General features: G+C 45.7%; 1 protein-coding gene across 14 annotated transcripts in view; it reads left to right on the top strand.

Annotated features, from left to right (window-relative positions):
* Nucleotides 1–21,740, top strand: part of LOC111838794 (homeodomain-interacting protein kinase 2-like) — a 65,043-nt gene that overhangs the window by 919 nt on the left and 42,384 nt on the right. For 2 of the 14 annotated variants that reach the window (XM_023802112.2, XM_023802113.2), the window contains exons 1-2: nt 2,827–4,680; nt 11,823–12,885. In XM_023802112.2, the coding sequence (XP_023657880.1) occupies nt 4,533–4,680; nt 11,823–12,885 (1,211 nt within the window). In that variant the 5' untranslated portion in view covers nt 2,827–4,532. Of the gene's footprint in view, nt 1–813; nt 1,147–2,824; nt 4,681–4,707; nt 4,726–11,403; nt 12,886–21,740 lie in introns of those variants that run through there. The other 12 variants (XM_023802124.2, XM_023802115.2, XM_072708239.1 and 9 more) reach the window with 11 other exon arrangements.

Below are 21,740 nucleotides of genomic sequence, written 5' to 3' on the forward strand. Positions count from 1 at the left end.
TGGTATAAAACAGATTACGCACATCTGTGAGAGCCCGTGTAATCCGATTCTGGCTCAGTTCATTCTGTGAAAATCCAGTGTCGTCATTGAGGCGTTCATTACAGGCCACATACATCGCTTTCAGATCCTTTCAGCCACTGTCATCGTCCACAGCTTTTTTTTAAATCGAGGCTATTAACATCGCATAATTTTCAATTCCTTATATTTATTATTGTTTTACATATATTTAAACTGATTATAGCCAAACTAATGCAAGTAATGTCTATACAATGTTAATTGGCTAAAATGCCCCCATGATAGTTATTATGAATATTATAAATAGTATTTATATATTTAAATCTCAGTCCCACTGTGAAATATTACTTAAATAGCAATAATATATGTTATGTGTGTGTTTGTTTTGACGTTTCTACAATAATAAACCAGTACCACAGATTTTCTGTGATTTGGCACCTTCATGGGTAGTCTTTTTATGCTGTATTTTATATCTTCTGATAAATACATTTTAAAAATTATAGTTTTTTTACCAGCATAACCGAACCTAAAACATATTCCTACTATTTATTTTTTTCTTTTGCATTTTATTTTATAATGTCTAAAACTAACAGATGAAATTAACTCAACTTTTCTTATATAAATCCTGTTCGAGGTTAAAATGCGCACGTCCAAGCGTAAATAGGTGATCACTAGCATTCACAGACCATGTAGAAAATGTTTAAATCCCTCCGAATATCCTCAGAACCGTGATCGATGCGATAGTCGCTTGATTATCTCCAAACTCCCTTCGCTTTTTCTCCATTGCAACTTTTGCAGGGACTCCACAGACATGTCGGCTGCCAGCTGAAGTAAACCCTGCGATTTGGCTCAACTTTTGAGCCGAAAAGAAGGCCGGTTGGCGATCGGCGGGGTGTAGCATCACGGATCTGTCTCGGACGTTTGTCCTCCGGAGCGGCCGGTATATCGGGGTCTCAGATGGGAATTTTAAATGTTCACCTTAACTGATGAGCGAAGCTGGTAATACGGGACACCACGGCACTGTCAACGGCTCAAAATGGCAGATTTTTATTGAGTTCTGAGCTGAAGCCTGCCCGCATTTTTTGCCATGAGTAAGAAAAGCCCTTGCACCAATGGCCCCCGTATTCGAAGGTAAGGAAGTCGGGAGTCGGGGCTTTCTCTCGGCCGCTTTGGCCATCGGGCGACGCTAAACCGAGGGATGTTTGTTGGCTGCTGACCCCAGCTAGCTACATGCCGGACGTCTGGGCTCCGCAAATCTACTTTGTATGAGCTCCAACCACTGATTTATTTTGTCGCATGTTTATTTCGTAGACAGCGTGTCTATTTAATTGCAATTTCGCAGTGTGGCAACAAATAGTTTTGCTTTCATCTTATTTATCCCTGAAGCAATAATGGACACTATGAAAAACGTTACATTCAACATGGTGTCCTCTTAAAAATACTATGTATTTTTTTCTTGCTTGTATTATAAAATGAACTATCAAATTGACATTAGTTAAATGAGATTATTGGAGGGCGATAATGAAAAGTACGTGGTATTTAATAAATATCTACATAGCGACCACCTCCATAGGCGTATGCCTATGGAGGTGGTCGCTATGTAGATATTTATTAAATATACAATTGTACATTGTACATATTAATGTATCTTAATCTGGCTCACTGGCTATTTTTAAATGTAAAGCTTGTAACTAACAATTTTAGTTCTACTAAAGAGAGTTCTACTTATTTGCTCTGGCTATTCTCGCTCTGATTTATTTAAACCCCAAAACTGTGTCGTTAATCTGATGTATTTCTGCTGCAGTGTGTTTCCGACGAATCTATCCGGGGAGACGCTGATCCGTATATTTATAAATGAATGTGTATTTCTAAAAATAATTATTTTGAACGTGTGGTCTTGGTATTGCCTATGCATATAGCCCTATATATAGTGATATGCTTCCTATTCCATAAGTCGCAGCAGCAATCAGGTGTTTGGTTTCATTATTTACACAAACAGGGAGGTAATCCTCTAAGCTCCTGCATCATTATGTAAAAGGCATAATTAAATTACGACCCTTTTACGTGAGATGATTTATCAATTGATGTTTACGCCCAATAACAAAGAAACTGACTTATGTAGCAGGCGGAGGTCCATTTGGCATCTCTGTGATACGATCTGGCCGAAATACAGCGGCATTTGTTGGCAATCTACGGAACATGGTGCGGAAAATGGCTTGTGCCGGTAGGGATGCGGGTGGGAAGATGTGTGATTATTCAGGTTTAGTCCCGGGATCGTCTGCAGTGTAGGATGAAAAAAGGTTTCACGATGTTTCACGGTGTCTCATGGCGTTGACCGCTGCGCCCCCTGCTGGCGGATCCCGCTGCGCACCCTGCCGGCGGGGACCCGGGTGCTTCTGCGCGGCAACCCGCTTCGGATACAAAACGTAACATTCCCTTTACTTAAATACTTAACATGTTGTATTTTCCCGAAACCTTTCGCAATGCAAAATGCTGGTAATGAACGACTGTCGCAGTATCTTCCGCCACTCTTTACCTCAGCCTTAATTTACTGAGATCATGAGCATTTTCAAATACATCATCGCAAAGAGCATCTGGTAGCATTTTTGATTGTCTCTTGCGCTGAACTGTAGATTGGAGATATGCCTCTGTGCTGCATATTCCACCTACAGATGTTTTACTAAACCAGTGAAGCCAGCAGGAGAGATATCAGTCTCCTTTACACGTTTACCTTGTTGTCTGTCCCTGGAAAATGCCGGAAGGCTGTTCAACAGTTGACATTGACAAGTGACATCCCCTTAAAAAGACAAAACATTTAATTCCTTATTGTCCTCAAACATGGAGGGGAGAGTTGAATCACCTTCGGATGTCTCACACGATTGTGTGGCCCTTAAGTGCAAAAACAGTGTCACAAACATGTCACACAGGCTGAAAAGTGGCACAGTCACCATCGTGAGGTCCTGCAATGATAATGAACATAATGGGCATTTTCTTTCTTCTGGACAAGAATCCTTTTTTGCCGAGTTAACTTAAGTCTAATATTCAGCACTCCCATCCGGACTGGCCGAAGCATTATCATCTTTTTTTTTTTTGTATGTTAAATGCTAAACCAACCACCAACCACCTGTGACCCTCTGTGTTTCTACCAGCTAGTTCATGGTTTGAAAGAAAAACATCTTGTTCCCTCAGTCTGAATCTGAAGTCCCTGGGTGACAAGTGTCTCTCTTACAGTTCTAGTTACTTCTAGACAGTGAGGATCCAGAGCGATGGTCTCGCCATCTGCTGCAGACAGTATTATGTTTTTATTTAGCTGGCTGTATTTCCAGCCATCCAGGGCGATTTTCATTTGGAGATGGACCAGCAGTGTCCATGGAGCCCTTTAGCCTCGCCTGTAGTGAGGTGTTCGTATTAACTTTTTTTTCTTTTCTTTTTTAAGAGCTGGCACCTTGCTGGCAGATAATTAACTGAAATTACATTTCCTGCCTCTCTCGGGCGCTGTGGGGAATTGTGAGAGGAATTAATTGCTCTCTGTCGCCGTAAGCTGACGCTGCAGGGGGGTGTTCAGTGCTGAGCTGGGCCGTCCGGCACCGGGCTCGGCCATCCGGATCACAGCTGGGGGGACAAGAAGGACCAGGGGATGAACTAACGCTGCTTAAAAGGTGAAGGTGTGGGTGTTTTTATGGGGAAGAGTGACAGGGACTTCTTTTAAGGTTCTGGCAACATCACCCCCCTCCTCCCCCCATCTGTGTGTTGCATTGCAGGCCTGTGTTACGGGCTGGGCTTAGTGATGGAGCCAGATGCTGACATGCTGTAGAGCCCAATTTAGTGGCGCATTGCTGACCCCTCCGGCTTACCCCAAAACATCTGTGTGTTGAAGCTAACAGGATGAAATATGAAACACGGCAGAAAGCCCCTCCTCCACCACCTCAAGCTGTTTTCAGCTGTCTCCAATGAAGCAGTTAACCTAGCCTAAGAGTGGAGCTTATCAGCAACCACTCATAAGGTCCATCTGGTGGCACAGTGGCTAAGGAAACAAACTTATAATCAGGAGGGTACTGCTCATTGAGTGGTTTCAGAGTCCTCAGAACAGTCTTGGTGGGCTTTTTAATTGAATTGTTTTTGTGTATTACTTGGTCAATTTGGTTGTTTAACTGGCAGTTTGTATCGGTGTGACCTGCAGACAGCATGTAGACTTGCTTAGTGACATTCTGCTGTTGCTCTGTGAAACTCTGAGGGAGATGGGTGGTTAGACGCAGTTGAGTAGCAGCATGTCCACTATTGTGTTCTCACTGCATTTGAGCATTTTTTTTATTTATAATATATAGCAGTGTTCAGCCAGCTTTCTTGCTTGGAAACATCGGGTTTTATCAAGCACTTGATGCATCTTTGATCGTTCTCTCTCACAGCCTTCTTACTTTGAGGACTTTCATAGAGGAGCATAGTTGATCTGGACTCTTCATGGAGTTCTCACAGTTTCCCTGGTTAATGGGTTGGGCTTTGTGTCAGTGGCGAATGAGATGAAAGTGGGCGTGATCCTGTGGCTAGCATCATGTTCTGGAACAGTAGCTCTCAGTGTCCTGGTGGAGCCTTTGACTTGGGGCACCACCGAAGCAGAGCTTGAAGGCCAACATGAACAGAAGACAAGGTGGTGGGGCATATCAGAGGGTATGGGCATGGCTCTGAAACCCCTCCTGTGGATTTTGTCTTCAGGTTTTGTATGTTTTGTGTATTTTTGGCTGTTGCAGTCTGACCCCACCCACCTCCCATTGGAGGGTGGGGGGCAGTTATGCAAGTGTTCTGAAAATGAAATGACATGAGAGTCCAGTAATCTAGAGGTACCTGTAATTTTGTAAATTTTGTTCAGTGGGCACAACATTCTTATGAACTATGGTGTGTTTTTCTCTTAGACAGCTATGCAGTTGCAAGCTGGGAATCTTGAGAATGCCGTTTTCAATGGACTGTGTGTGTATGTGTGGATTTGTATTAACCACATTATAGAGACCATTTCGAGGCAGTTCGTAAATTGAAATGTTTAAGTCGTTATTCAACATCATTTTAAGGGTATATGCAAGTGCAAAGAACTAGGATGCTGGGAGTACGCATGCTACGCTGCTGTGCAGCGGGAGAAGTGGCCAGAAGTCATACTAGGCAGAATTGGCATGCAGAAAGTCAGTCTGATGTTGTGGATGGGAAACGAGAGCCTTACAGTCCTCTTCGTTTGTATATCTGAAAGTTCGTAAATTGAAATATATACCAAAATAAAATATAGTATAGAGTGTATGTGCACACACTCTGTGCCTGGTTCAGGATGAGGGTGTTCAACATTGCATTAGGTAAGACCTTGGAAAAATGTCCTCCAAAGTTTAAAAGGCGCATAGTCCTTTTGTGAGCCCCCTCCTGGTGGTTGCTTTGGAGGATGCTTGGTGCTATGGGGCCAGCGCTGGGGTGGGGGTGGGGGGTGGGGGCTTTACAGGAAGTGGATAACACCTCTGCTCAAGCATCGTCCCAAACAGATGAAACACCCCTCCATATATTGAGCTGGGCCCAGTTGCTTTGGACAGGTGGGGGGGAGGGTGCTTCCCCAGACTGTGTTTACCCACTTAACATCTCATTGGCATTTGTAGGTGACTGTACTCTGGGCATCCACTGCTAGGACCATCTTCACTTAAAATGCTCATCTTCTGTTGACATAATCCAGAGTTAAACACTGAGTTGGGAATCTTCATTCCTAGCTGTGTGTCTCGGCTCTGTACTCATGTCAGTGTGGGTTTTGGTCATTTTATAATCCCACTGATACTGAAAGCTCGAAACCTAAGCATTTTCCGAATCCAGTCTACACACTATCAAACTGCTGCTGAGTGAGGCTTTATGTAACCCCCCCCCCACACACACACACACACACACACACTGCCAGGCTTCCTGGTCTGTGTTATCTGTGAGCTTTTAGGAAAGGACAGGCACTTCCCGTTCTCCTGCTGTGAGGCTGTTCCTCACACTGCTGGGGTTCAGCCAGGTGTCTTCCGGAAGCTCCCGTCTGAATAGCGTGACGAGAGCAACGTGAGCAACACTGTCTGAGGACGGGACGTCTGCGATGTGCTTGACAGCCTGCTCCTTAGCTGCAGTGTTAAGGGGCTTCTGAGATGGCCTCCTTTTGGCTGAGCCCCTCCCCGAGGCCTGTGGCTGGGTAGAGCATGGTCCTCAGTTTGCTGGTTAAACAGATGCCAGGATTCCTGATCATGTGACCTGGCAGGTGCATGTCCTTGTCCAACCGTCAGGACCTCAAGTGAATGTGCTGGATCTCATGGCTGGTGCATCTGCTTGACTATGGTGTAGACCTAATTACTGTGAATACTGCCCTTCTGCCCATGCTTCAGGCCTCATTAAAAGTAGCATGTTGCCATCAATGGTGCTGAAGGAGCATTTCTCCCCGCAGCTCTCAGGTGGAACGCTTTGCTGGAAAAGATAATTTACTAACCTTTGACAGTCTACTGATCCCACCATCCAGAAGCCCCCCCACCCTACAAGGGCATCGGATGAGTAACATTCCAGCGTTTTCTCTGCCCGAGAGCTGCTACCCTCCCAGCTAAACAACCGCAGAGCGGTCTGCACTGTTTTGTAGGGCATGTTAAATACAGTTTTTGCAGTTCAGAATGGAGGGAGCTGACTTTCCGTGCTTTCATTTTTTTGACAGCCTGTAAGTTTGAGGCATTGAACGTCTCACAATGAGGCAGACTACGCACAACATCATTGGGACGGGCCAGTTGCAGGGCAAGAGGACTGTACTGGTTTGCCAACTTTGTGGATGGAAATTTTCTGTGCCATATACATTCCAGGGAAGTGCAGATCGCTGTGGGGGGTGCTTTTCGCTGGGGTGTGCAGCCTGCAGATAACATTCTGAGTGCCTGACCTTTGAGTGTTTATTCGGTTCGTCACATATCTGCCTGTGAGTGACTCCTTGTTTGCTGTCTGTGCTGCGTGCAAGCTTTATCGCTTTCCTAAGTATAGCTGCAGTGGGCTTTTTCACCCGAAGCACGTGCCTGCCAGAACAATGAGATCTTTGGGTCCATCTTGACATGCCTGTTTGTGACTGATTATTCTGGGAAGTAGACCATCTGAAGAGGCTCTGGGTGTTGTCGATTATTCTGGGAGTGCCTCCCCCCCCCCCCCCAGGGCCTAGTTCGGGAGGAGTGATTAGTGAAAATATTCAGTGTAGCCTGTGGCAGTCTTCAGTGATGGAATCTGAAGTAGTTTTAGTGTAAAGTCCATGAGAAGACGGCCGTAATCCAAAGAGCGGCATCTGGCCCAGTAGTTTAAGGGATTATCTTAGGTCTTAATAGCCTGATGGACCTCTTGCCCTGTTTTCTTCATTAGTGCTTTTGGGATGTGGGGGGCAGCTCCAGAATGCAGCCCTGGCATACTTTCCATCAGCTAGCAGTTTTGCTTCTGACTCCTGAGGCTTGGAAAACAGAGATTGAACCCATGCTATGCTCCTGCTGACTCACCTTTGGGATATAGGAGTGCTTTTCCACTGGCATATAGCCATACCTGACCCATAACACGAAGAGACACTTGTTACAGCACGGATCTAGTTCGCTTCAGTTTTCCACTGCAGATGGGTCAGCATGGTGAAGGTGTAGTGACAGTGACAGATCATTGATATCTCCATGCATTTTGACCAATCAGACGCAACCAGCTCGGTGTAGTCACGCTTTCAGCCCTTCTAGTAAGTAGGGACATCTCTGCAAGTGTACAGGTTAGGTACGGCTTGCATAATGTAAATAGCCCAATCTAAAACCATCTCTTTGCAGTTCAGCTTGGGTGAGGCTTGGTTCTTGGTGGCAGTGGAAGAGCGCCAATAGAGGCAGTCCCAAGCCAGTCCCTAGGGCTTGCAGGTTTAGCTTCCCCAGCTGCTCTTCCTACCATTGAGTAAGACACTTAGCAGTTCATCTCAATAAATAGAGTAGAGGTGTTAAGCAAATGGTTTATTGTTCATTATGATAATTGCCTATTAAAGACAACATGGAACCTCTTCCTCTCCTAAATCCATACCCAAGGCACAGTCCCTGAGTCCACTGTCCCAGAATAACTGAAATATCTCGGCCCCAGGGACCCCATTTTCCCTGCTGCTCATCCGGATTCTCTTGCACAACACCCCAGTTTTATTAGCATATTCAGAGAGAACTGCTGAAAGTGGTGATTATTCCCGGAGAAGGGTTTTCCTTGGGAGCTGGCTGAGCTAAAGTTGCACCTTCTGCTTTGTGGTGGTTTCAACTAGTAATACTAGTACATAGATATATGAATAAGCAGAGAAAGGGGCCATGAAGTAGTGTTATTAGCAGTGTTTCCCCTAGGTTTACAGCTTGGGGGAGGGGGGGGGGGCAGCAGGAGCACAGCATGGACTCCATCTCTGTTTTCCAAGCCTCAGGAGTCAGAAGCAACACTGCTACTTTTGTCTGCTTTTCAGGTGGTTCACGCGACATATTTTCCGACGCGTGCTTTCTGTTCGCTGGTGGGAGTGTGCTCACTTGAGTGTGCGCGCACGTGTCTGTGCGCGCATCGGGAGAGCAGAGAATTGTAAACACGCGACCGTGTAGAGACAAAAATCACAAGCTGTTGTGTAAATAAGATAAATAACATATGTCTATTAAGTTTATTTAATAAAAGGACAATGTGTAGACCTGTCTTATAGGAAAGGCAACCTTAAATGATTTCTGTTGTGATCTGGTGCTATATAGAAAATAAAATAAAATTTATCTTGACCTTCAAGGGGGGGCGGGAGGTACTGTTGGAGGTGCGCGGTGCCCCCCTAATATAATAGGGGAAACACTGATTAGCATTTTTGCTAGCATTAGTGCTTGGTATATCCCACCACACCAAGAAGCTTTTGGAACATCGATACTGAGAGCTAGTCCAAAACCACATGTTGATGTGTCAACACATTAGCTGAAACCTAGGGCGCTTTTCCACCGCACAAAGTACGGTACTTTCGGTACTGTACTTTCGGTACTTTCGCTTTTCCATTGACTTCCGGTCGAGTACCAGTACCGAAATCTCGAGTACCGAAAGTGCCAAACCAGTTGGGGTACTCCATTGGTACTTCGGTACTTTGGGGTGGGACTTGCAAACGTATTTGCTGTCGATTGGTTATGCAAATAGCCTGCCGCTGAAACACAAAATACAACCGCCATCTTTTGAAACACACAGCGAACAGAGCAATCACAGCGAGAAACAAAATAAAAAGCAGTAGAAACAAAAATATAAAAAAGTAAAATGGAAGGATGGACAAACGAGGAAACACAGGCTTTAATCGCCATATGGTCGGATGAACAGATCCAGTGGGATTTGGATGGCACGACTCGAAATAAAAAAAGTTTTTGCCGTTCCCGGTGTTCCGGGCAATTCGGTTTCCCTATGTTTCCCCTGTCGCGCGCTGATTTGTGCACGGTTTCGCTGTTGTTTTCATGTCTTTTTACAAAGCTCTTGAGGTAAACAAGCCATATATTTTAAAACATCACATGTTTTTTGTTTTTACAGATAATAAATTAAAGTATTTCATTCGCTGGATAGAGATATTTCTTGATGAAAACGGTATAGTATTGCTTATAAGACTATATTATGCGTGACGATCTACTGTATTCACATGTAATAATGTACCTGAGTGATTTTCAGACATCCCACATACATATTTGCCTAAATATTAGGAGAAACATTATTTCCTGACATCCAGGATATTTGGTTCCCCCCTGTTAAAATAGGTATACAGCAACTCTGGGCCTCGGAACTAATAACAATACAGTATTCACATGTAATAATGTACTTGAGTGATTTTCAGACATTTCACATACCTCTTTGCTTTAATATTAGGGGAAACATTATTTCCTGATAGACAGGGGAAACACAGGGAAACCGAATTGCCCGGAACACCGGCAATTCAGTTTCCCTATGTTTCCCCTGTCGCGCGCTGATTTGTACACAGTTTAGCTGTTGTTTTCATGTCTTTTTACGAAGCTCTTGAGGTAAACATATTATTATATATTAATTTTAAAACATCACATCCCTTTTCTATGTTTTTTGTTTTTACAGATAATAAATGAAATTACTTAATTCTCTGGATATAGATATTTCTTGATGAAAACGGTATAGTATTGCTTATAAGACTATAATTATGCGTGACGATCTACTGTATTCACATGTAATAATGTACCTGAGTGATTTTCAGACATTTCACATACCTCTTTGCTTTAATATTAGGGGGAAAATTATTTCAGGATAAACAGGGGAAACCGAATTGCCCGGAACACCGTAATACCAAGCCGCTTGGAAGAAATGGGGCACACGCGAAACACCGAACAATGCCGCTTGAAAATCAAAAAACATAATTAAATTATTTGTTTGCTTTCAAAAGACTGAATTAGCAGTAAGTTAATTCTTACTGCTTTGATCGGCTTAGCCAAAGTAAGTGTACCTACGTAAATGTAATTGATGGCAGCATGATTAGGATTTTACTAAATCTTATACTGTGATAGAAGCTGTCATAACAATAAACCGCATTTTCCAGCCTCAACTATTAGTTTTAATTTTGTGCTGTCAGTCAGGGGCGGTCACTGATGATGTCATTTGGCACCGGTACCATTTTTTACGCCAGTGGAAAACCGACATGAAAGAAGTACCATACTTTCGGCACTTCATGGAAGTACCGAAAGTACGGTACCTGGTGCGGTGGAAAAACGCCCCTAGTCAATACTCGGAGTGGTTGCCTAATTCAGGCAATGATGACTTCAGAAGAATAATCCTGATGTTTGCAGGTGGGTTATTCTGGGTGATGCCTTTGTGAAGGTTAGGGCTTTTTGATCAAGTCTTTCAGCACATTTTGAGGAACCCTCTTGAGACGGTTTCCTTCACACACACTTCCCAGACAAGCTTCCAATGAATGCTTTCTTCTGGGCCATGTGAGCATCAGTGCTAATGGACCATTGCTGATCCCTCATTCCCAGCTCGCTCCTGAATGGCAGCCGTTTTAAGATTTCCCAAATGTTTGCTTGACTGTAAGGTAACGACTGTCTTGACAGCACAAATAGCATGTTGTGGGGACACTATTTTTAGTGTGCCATTCAAAGAGGCTGCGCTCATCACCAGGCCCCATTCCCAGGAAGGTCGCGCTCTTTATTTGCTGGTTGTTCTTGGCTCCTGAGATTGAGAAGTTTATCAGATATGTACCTGTTGTCTTTTTTTTTCTTTCCCCCCCCCCCCCGTCCCTCCCTGGAAGTGTTTCTGTCTTCAATGAGGACCAGATATGACAGTATGAGATTCTTTATTGTGCCACGATAAGGCTGGTATAATTTGTTCTGCTCCCATGACTCGTCTTCTGTTTCCATCCATTCTATGTAGTTTCGCTCCCAGGGTCACTGGAACAAAGAGGACTTAAAGTTGATCTGTACCCCCATCAGCACCACCACCTATCTGCAATGACCAGCATCACATCTATGCAGAGTGAAGGCCACTTGTATGAAATGAGGTTGAAAATGGGAGTATTTGTCTTCTGTGCTGTATGTAAACATGCAGTTCTTTTGTTGATGGCAGTGTGGGGCCACCACGGGAAGAGAGCCCAAGACTTGCCAGAGTTTCGTCCGTAAAACAGTTTTGTTAGTTACCACTGTAAGAGTAATTTTTGTGACAATTGTGAGAGGTAATGAGTTGAATTTGAAGATGGACTGCTCTGGTTTGGGGCTTTCTGCATCTGTGGCCCCTGACTGAGTTTCTGGCTTCTACTCCGCCTCATCTCTGTCCTCTCGTGTTGTCTCACTCAGGTATGGCCTCCCAAGTGCAAGTCTTTTCCCCCCACACTCTCCAGTCAAGTGCCTTCTTTAATGTGAAGAAGCTGAAGGTGGAGCGCAGTTCTGCCTGGGATATGACCGGCTGCGGTACGCACGGCAAAGCATACAGTGTCAGCAGCAAGACTGTGCCTGCCCCCCAGGTGGGCGTCAGCGCCCCGCTCCAGCTCGCTGGCTCCTCCTTGCCCTACGAGCAGGCACTCGTCTTCCAGGCGGGTGGTGTGGCGGCGGCCACAGCAGCGGCAGTGGGTGGCACTGGCCAGCTCCACAACCTGACCCGGCGTAGCACTGTGAGCCTGCTGGACACCTACCAGCGATGTGGGCTTAAGCGCAAGAGTGAGGAGCTGGACGGAGCCAACAACAGCAGTGTGCAGATCGTTGAAGAGCACCCGGCCATGATCCAGACCACAGCTACCACTGTGGCTGCTGCAGCCATTTCCACAGCCGCCTCCAAGAATGGTGGTACTGGTGGGTCCGAGGGTGACTACCAGCTGGTTCAGCACGAGGTCCTCTGCTCCATGACCAACACCTATGAGGTGTTGGAGTTCCTGGGCCGCGGCACCTTCGGCCAGGTGGTAAAGTGTTGGAAGCGTGGCACCAGTGAGATTGTGGCTATCAAGATCTTGAAGAACCACCCGTCTTATGCACGCCAAGGCCAGATCGAGGTCAGCATCCTGGCGCGCCTCAGCACCGAGAGCGCTGACGACTACAACTTTGTGCGCGCCTACGAGTGCTTCCAGCACAAGAGTCACACGTGCTTGGTGTTTGAAATGCTGGAGCAGAATCTTTACGACTTCCTCAAGCAGAACAAGTTCAACCCCCTGCCTCTCAAGTACATCCGGCCTGTGCTACAGCAGGTGGGTACGGCCCTCATGAAGCTCAAGAGCCTGGGCCTTATCCACGCTGACCTGAAGCCTGAGAACATTATGCTGGTGGATCCCACCCGGCAACCCTACCGGGTCAAGGTGATTGACTTTGGATCTGCCAGCCACGTTTCCAAGGCTGTGTGCTCCACGTACTTGCAGTCCAGATACTACAGGTAAGAGTCTCAGTGGGGCAGCCTCTCATCCGTAGGGCATCATTACCATTCAGGTTGTTAGTTGGGTTAGTTCATAGTCCTCTTTAGTGGTCAGGCTTAGTGTTTAAGGGCTCTTTTGTCCTCTGCTATATGACTCCCTTTCACTAGTCGATAGTTAAGGTTCCTTTTTTGTTTTCAAGACAAGATCTGAGTCCCCCTGAGAGACATCAATCGAGCTGTGGGCCTAGCTCAGAAGGCAGCTGGTTATTGCATTAAGTGTGATTTTAAAGGAGGAAAACTGTACTACTTGCTGTTGTGAAGATTAAGGATAGCCTGTTTAGTGGGTTGGCATGGTGAGAGTTTAGGACAGTGACATGAAGGAAATTATTTTGTTGCAAAACTCCTGTTCATCATTTTTTTTTTTTTTTTCGTGAGGCTTCTGTGCTGTTTTCTAGGAGAGGAGAGGCCATAAATTGCAGGCCTGTCTCATATCCCCGTTTGTATTCTGCAGGTTGGGCTTGCTGATTATTGTTGCATTGATTAGTCATTGATTATGCTCTTTATTAATTGCGTTTAATTAGCAGTGTTGGGAATGGCAAAGAGTCCTGTCACTTAAAAACGTCTCCTTTTTGGGGATAGTGTCTGTAAGCCTCCAAACCTCTGTAAGCTCAGAAGAAAAAAACCGATGGTATATCTGAACATGACTGTCTTCTCTTGGAATTCCTTTTGTTTCTGTGAAACACAGAATGACTGGGAGTCTTCCGTGGAGCCGAGTGCCAGCGCCTGGGATTTCTCTGCTCTAATCCTGTTTGAAATGCATTTCCTCACCTAATGTAGCCTTCACGTTATTGGGCTGTGTCCAAAGCAGCGTTTCCCAGATGTTTGACTGCAGGTCACTCCAGCATGCCTGTTTTCTAGCCTAGAGAGTCAGTCAGCTGATAATGTGGTAGGTAGGTTAGAGGATACTGGTTTGTAAATACCTGTTTAAGTAGTGTGTCAGCAGTGCAGAAGATCCAGTGCTCTATGCAGCTGTGAGAATAATCGGGACCTAGCTTTGAGAAACCGGATGGTGGGGGTGTTAGGGAGGTTCCTGTGGGTCTCCTTCAGCCCAGATATGCAACAGAAGCCAGGAGGTCATCAACTATAGCAAACCTCTGAAAGCAGGATCAAAACCTGCAAGTTAGTGCTAGTAACAACGGCACTGAATGGGCCCTTGTCACACAGTGTGCTGTCAGCATACCATGTTCATTAATACTGGTCTTTGTAAAAAAAGACTTCTGTATCAGCTCCTCTCTGATTAAGACGCTGATATGATCTCATGGACAAGTGGGCACAGAGCTGGCCCCTTCAGAAGAATGCTCTGGTGGTGTTAAGTGACAATGCTTTAGGGGACTTTGAGTTTCAGACAGTGAAACTCTGGCACACAGGGGGAGCAAAGCTAACCATGCCAGTGAGGCTATTTGTTAATGAACTTGTTGCACTGCTTTTTGTCGCTCTGTTCCCGGTAGTTATTTGTTTTGGCAGCGCATGGAGTCCGTGGACCCACACTGTCAACCTCCACCTGGGCAGCTAGCACATAATGTTCCCCTGCATATTTATGCTGGGCAGCGGCTATCTGCATGAGTCGCTGGTTCCAAAGAGCTTAATTTTCCTTTCCATAATAAACTGATTTGAGCCCACCCCCCTCAGTACGAGAGAGGGCTGGGTACCGAACTTTGTTACTTTTATGGTACCGCTTGAAATGCTTCAATCCTATTGAGGATCAAAAAGTTAATTTTCTTTCGGTGCCATATTACGATACTGAGATTTACTGTTTTGGGTGTCTGTGAGCTAATCAGCATGCAGTATACGTGTAAAGATATAAAGTCACTAGTGATTGGCTGTCTTGCATAATGTTTCACCAAAATGTCTTTCTGTCTGTCGCCATTGGGCATTGACTGATCCATATGAAATGGCACCATCGATCTTCATTGAGCAACTTTTCAGACTGGCAAGGTGATGTGACTCCCTCACAAACATGTGGACAGGAATGTTTAAGTTTCTGGATTCTCTGGAAATCAGTAACACTGCCCTCTACTGCAACCATGGGGGGGTTGGGGTGGGGTCACTTTACCATGGGGGGGTTGGGGTGGGGTCACTTTACCAGTGACCCAACCCCTCCATAGTTGCAGTAGAGGGCAGTGTTACTGATTTCCAGAGAATCCAGAAACTTAACCATTCCAGAAGCAAATCATGTCATGCGTGCATGGTAATGACTTCTGTCATTAACTTCTCAGAAGCAATGAAATGGAGATCTATCAACTGTTCCGGCAAATGTCGATGTCCACAGCTTTGTTGTTGTTTAAAAGTGGGCTGTGCTTCTAATGAACAGGTGTGATCTATACTTAGAGCTGGCTTCCCTGGAATAGTCATTTTTGGGCAGGCTGTTTATTTTTGCTGCTTTTCTTTAACGCCAGTCTGTGATATCACAGGGTGTCTGCCGTCTGCATACTCCAGGTCTGCCTCAACCATGGTGTGGATTGGAAATCCCGTTTGGGGGTGGGGGGGCTAAAGTGGTACAGTATGTTGCTCTTCTCAGGGCATTGCTTGCAGTGTAGACCACATCAGACACTAGTAGTGGTTCACATGGCTTGACAGGAAACATAAATGGGGATGGGGGGACACTGGTTCTGAATGACTCTGTGTGCATGCACCTGTGCACTTGTGTTAGCTGGCCATGGTTAAACCCTCTCTATGAGGCATTTCCGGGTGATTCTTTTCATAATATATGCAAAGCATGCAAGCTGGTTGCTTGTGGGCACTGCCGTAATAACACCTAGAAGCGTTAATCTGGAAACACATGGCTGTCAAATCCTATTTTGCCCCATTTGATTAATTATTAAAAATGAGTAATAGTGCTGCATGGCAGAAATGTAATGCTCCGTATCAAATTGCTGCATTTTGAGCCGGGGGCAGAATTTGTTTAGAAAAATAATCACTCGCGTATTGAGCTGGTGTTAATAATTAAAGAGCTTGTTCTGGTGTTGGGCTGGACTCCCCCCTTCGGCAGACACTCTCCCGATTAGTCGGCCGTACCGGCACAGTACTGCCATTTCCTCCTTAATGGGAGTTTGAATTTTTTTTAAGGCTGACTTGCTGAAGTTGTGAGAGATGAACCTTGTTCTTTTTCTTGGGGTGAAAGGCTACAGACTGCTTGTTCAGGCCATTTCTTCTGGTATTTTTTTGTCCCATGAAGGTATGGTAGGGGGGCGGGTGTTTTTTTTTCCTTTTCTTCTTCTTTTAAATATAATTGGTAGATTGGGCTGCCAGCCCCCTCTGCAGAAGGGTCACTGTGATGGTGTCCTGGCCACTTTGAGGTCCTTTGAGGGATTACCCATGCTGAAAACCTTCTACATAATGCTCTGCTATATGGCTGAATAAAATGGAGAGAGAATTCCAAGCTGTTAGTGTTTGGCAAGCAGCAATTACAATAATGTGATTAGCCTGGTACTTGCCCTCTGATGCCATGTTCGGTTGCCATGGCTACACAGTAACCTATCGGGGTGGAGTACAGGAGAGGGTGGGCTCTCGTTTCATCAGCATCTGGTGGTAAACTGTTGTTCAGGCAGGGGGTTTAATGTGGAGTGGGGGAGTTGGTCGACTGGAAGCATTCTTTAAACATATAGGAAATGAAAGAGAGGAAAGTGACGAAAAACGATACTCAGACACTGGGCATGAGCAAGGCAGTGAAACGCCCATGTGTAAAGCCTGGGAGAGCGTCCTGTGTGAATCCAGGCTGGTTCACTTCCCACAGACCACATTTTTTCGGTCGAGACAAGGGAAAATTCAGTTTTTATAAAAATATAAACTATAAATCAAAAAATAAAAAATTGCCAAAATCTTGTATTTTGTTTGGTTACTTATGGTTACGGTTACGGTTAGGGCTGGGTAGGGGTTAAAGTCATCATAGTTGGGATTAGGTTTTTGTCCATAGAAATGAGTAGACAGTCCCCGCAAAGGTATGAATACAAAGATATCTGTGTGTGGGGGGGCATGTGCAAGTGTTTGTGGGCTATTGTTCAGTTTCCCAAGCCAGGCACCGTGCCCCAGCAAACTGTATACATGCCTGACAGATCCTACAGATCCTGCTGATCATTTTGGATGTGATCTGCTCGGAGGGACTCGTTATCCGCTTCTATCCTCTCATGAGGCTGCGTTTGCGTTGCCATGACAGACACTAAGCCCCTCCTTTCCTGCACAGTGAAAAGTGCTCTTTGTTCTTTCCCATGACTGGGCTGCAGCCGGCATCCTCTGGAGGTTGGGGGGGGGTTGTGCCAGGTGAGTGATGACGGCAGCTTCCAACCCGTTTTTACCGCTCCTTTGGCTCTAGCCGCTGCTAAGGTGGCATGGTGCCCCGATACCCAGCGAGCCCCATGCCACCATGGGTGAGTACCAGTTTCGCTCTTATGGCTTCACACTCGGCCTAGATATCTGCTGGGTTATCTCTCCGTTAGCCACTTGTCAGGACCTGTGCCTGACCCCTTGTGATGAATGGCAGCGTAAAGCTGTGACAGGCGGAACTGCCGAGTATCTGGGTGTGGCATTAAGGGGTGGGGCTTTTGCTGACATTCCCATTCTGAGCCAGCCCCTGCTTCTGTCCTGGGATTGTTGTCATGAGACCTGCGGTCCCCCCCTACAGGGAGAGCCTAGAGCACATGGAATTCTGACTAGAGGTCGACCGATATATCGGTCGGCCGATATATCGGGCCGATATTTAGCATTTTTTAATGTATCGGCATCGGCCGATATCCGAGTGCACTACGCCGATTTTCAGACAGGCACCTCTGCGGGCAGCCCAGTGTTATTGTTGCTGTGGAACAGGTGACCCATGCTGCCTTGTGCAGGACCACAGCCAGAAGTTTTGGAAGAGTCCTGGGATAAAACGGTAAGGCTTAAATTCTGATCTTTCAATGACCTGTTTATTTAAGTAGTTTGCTATGAAATGTTGCTTTAAAAGAAAACGCGAATTACGCTATTGGGAACTGGGGTAATGATAATGAGCCTTCAACCAACTGTAGCTTACAGGTAACATTAAGGATCATTGATTCTAATAGAGTTCGTTTTGTGCGCTTATTGGTGGGCTCACAGATGTTTTTTAATCGTTAAAAATCATTTTAATTGTTAACATTTTAATTATTACCATATGAGCCCGATGTTATCAGTTATGTTTTTTTTCTTGTGTCGGAGAGTTTCACTCTGTGAGTGTGTGGGGCGGAGCAGGCAGCTCTCAAATACTGCAGCGTGTGTGAGTTGCGTTACTCTGCCCTGATCACAGACAGCGCCGTCCTCGGAGACACAGAGCTGCTAAGAACAATGCATGGCGGAGAAAAGTGTTTGTTCGAAAGCGTGGTTACCATTTACTTGAGCTGATGCTGACAATGGTCCTTCTGTGCAACTTTTTTTCATTTGAGACAGGAGATTCAAACAATTTGTCAGACGTCTAGATAAAAAGTGCATGACTTTGCGCAGTTAGTTTCCTCATTAAACATGTCTATCCTTTATACGGGCTTATACGTAGACAACGTCACAATCACTAGGGGCTTATGTTGTCCTTGCATACAAGGCTGTGCAATACGACAGTTATTTTATTTTATTTTCCGGGATCACTAGATTCTGATTGTGAATTTGTCTTTAAGCTATCTGTCTGCTAACAACAGAAACAACATGTTAGTGTACACTACTCATCATACCATGATGCACTTAGTGTTTTTTTTTTTCTTCAAAATGTATTAGAGTGTAATTGTTTTAATGTGCATGAAATACTGGAATTGTAGAATGAATTGAAGATGAAGGTACTATAATAAAAATTCTAACCTTGCATTTATTCTTCTGTTTTAGTAATTGCTGTCTGATGGCTGAACAAAAATCTAATCCTGTATGGCAGCATTTCACAAAGCCAACACCAGGAAAAGCCAGGTGCAATATCTGCAGCAGACTGGTGAGCTTGGGAGCTGAAGAATGAGTTTGCTGCTAAAGAGATTCTGATGCTGCTATCTTTATTGTTTATAAGTTTAAGTTGTTTATAAGTTGTATTGTGTTTTTGTTATTTAAGTTTATATTTAAATTTACACAAGTCAGTATTCAATAAATGCTACGTTGAGAAATTTTGTGTATCGTTTGTTATTATTAATGTGATATTTTATCATGCAAATAGAGGGGAAAACGTCCAATTTTCGGCCAAAAAATATCGGCAGCATATATCGGCCATCGGCTGACCCTGACTCCTAAATATCGTCATCGGCATCGGCTATTGAAAAACCCATATCGGTCGACCTCTAATTCTGACCTTTCCCTGTAAGGGCTTGCTCGCTCTCTCTGTCTTTCACATTCTGCTTCTCCTCAGGCTAATGAAAACTGTGAAACTTCACCCTCAGTCTTCACCACGACTTTAAGGGGAGTCTCCCATTTCAGGGGGCTCCCCATCACACTCCACGTAGTCTGATTCTCCAGATTCCTCAATAACTATGGCACTGACCATATGGATGGTCTCATTTCCTGATGATGTCACGTGTGTTGATGAATCTTATGCTTATTACAACTGTGTCATCATAGCCCCAGAGAACAAATATTTCAATCGACAGTTCAGGCATCGAAGTGGCACCGAAATTCGCGTTTTGTTTCGGTCCGGTACATACCGGTTATATAGGTACCGGTGCCGTATTGGCACTGGTTTTCGGTACCCAACCCTAATTCTGAGTGACAAATAGCTTGTTTTTGTCCCCGTCGGGTGTGTGGGGGTGGAGAGCAGCGCAAGCCTCTCCCACTTCCCCAAAGTTTCTGGCATTTCCTGCGTTTGTGAGGCTTTTCGTCAGACCCGACCGTCGGCCCCCTCCCGGGGATGGATGTGGCTCCCTTGCCCTGATGATTAGCACCCAGCAGCAGTGACATCTTCAGCCATGCTGTCCTACTGAATTCCTCCTACTCTACATCAGCGCTCCAGAAAGGCCTGATTAAGCCGGTCACCATGGCATTGCTGATTGCTTATCTTTAATTAGTGATAAAAACGTCTGTGAATCAACCTTTTCCAGCACATACATGCATGCACCCACATGCACTCGCGCTCACACACACTCATGCACACCAGGTTTGTCAGCCTTTCTTGATTTAACTGCTTTTCCCCCATACCCCTTTTTTTGTACCGACCTGCCTTTCCAGCCCACCCCCCTTCAGACCCCAATAAGGTGCTATCGTTCCTGGTATCTTATTGTGAGGAATGTTGCTCTTCGCTGTAAGCTTGTGAAATGTGACATTTGCACTCCCATGTCCCTTTGCTCTCGTCATTGAGGCTGTGCTCCACTGAGCGGTGGGGTGCTGATTACACGTGCCCTCACTGGTTTTCAAATGGCACACCCCCCATCCACCCAGGCTCATTCTCTTTGTCTCAGCTCTGAGTTTGATTTCTCAATGCTTTCTTCCAGAAGCAGACGGGAAGGAATTCGGAATCTCCGCATGTTTACTCTGAATTTCGCTGTGTGGTGACCCCAACCGTGTGCTAGTGAGCTGGTGTACCTGTTCAAACACCATGTCTTCAGCAGGCTGCCCATGAAAGAACCACATTCCCCCAAACCAAGCCCCTCCACGAAATATTGCAGCAGAACTTTCTCTGACAGCCGCGTTCCTGACACATTCGCCTTACTCCTGCAGCAGGTCTGTTGGAAGGTTACGAAATGCCCCTGTAACGTAAACATGTATATGTGTTAATGCAGCCTAATGGAGATGATATTCAGCTGCTGTTCTCTGCACTGATGGGCTGGGCCTTCCTGTTCATACTTTGGAGGGACTGTTCTTTAGCTGTGGTTGGTCTATGTGGTGGAATCAGAGGGGTAGCTTTTTTTAATGAATGCTGTTGTGGGCCCTGGGTCATGAGCAGAGCTGGGGTAGGGTAACAACGTTCCACCACGTTGCTGTGAGATAGGCAGGCACTGGATGGTGGGTGGTGCTCTGGATGGGCTCACTGGCTCTGCCCCTCATGACCTGAAGACCCACAGACCCTGGCTCAGCTCCAGCCCCCCTTGGTGTTTACCCTGCATTTATTCCTAATGTCATCCTGAGATATGGTTTGAAGCCTGGGGCAGCAGGACTGTCTTTGTTTCGTGATAGGGCCTGGGTCAGTTCAAGACTCATGTCTGACACTGGGTTTCACCTTTGGAGCAGCACTGCCTCTGTCTCCCTTCCCAGAGCCTAATCGACCCCGGCTTGCCCTGTACCATGACTCCCGGTGCCTGTTTTCTGTCTGCCTCTCTTCCCTTCTTCCTGGGGGGTGGCCCGGGTCAGGGATTGTGATGTTCAGGGGGCACCTGTGTAGTCACGGAATGCCACACTTTTCCCATGAATCTGTGCCTGTTCCTGCTGCCCCTGAATGTTTTCCCCTGGCTGCTTGAAGCCTCTTGCCCACCCCCACTCCAGCTTCATGTCTGCCGTGTGAGGTTTCCATGTTACTTTGTTCACTGCACGACTGTCAGAAGCAGCCGACTGCCTGCTTTTGTCAGGGAGATCTTCAGCCTCTTCACGACTTCAGCTTATTCCCACCAGCCTGTCTGTTTGTTTTGTGAAGTGATAAACCTGCAGCCGAGTACATTTTGCAGACCTGCACTGTGTCTGACTTTCTCTTCTCAGGTATTGCTGTTTTTCACTCAGTTTTTCTTGTATTTTACCTTGTAGGCATGACCCCCTCCACAAGTGTTACTCTTGGTGTCCTTAAAACAGCACTTTTCACATCTGTGTATTTATTTACCTTAGGTTGTGCATGCTTTTTCAACCTCTCCACTTGATGAGGTGTATCAGGATGCTTGGTGGGCAAGGCCATTGTGGTCAATTTATTTCTGTAAGCTTTTAAC

This window comes from Paramormyrops kingsleyae, unplaced genomic scaffold, assembly GCF_048594095.1.
Source record: "Paramormyrops kingsleyae isolate MSU_618 unplaced genomic scaffold, PKINGS_0.4 ups47, whole genome shotgun sequence".
NCBI classification, from domain to species: Eukaryota; Metazoa; Chordata; class Actinopteri; order Osteoglossiformes; family Mormyridae; genus Paramormyrops; species Paramormyrops kingsleyae.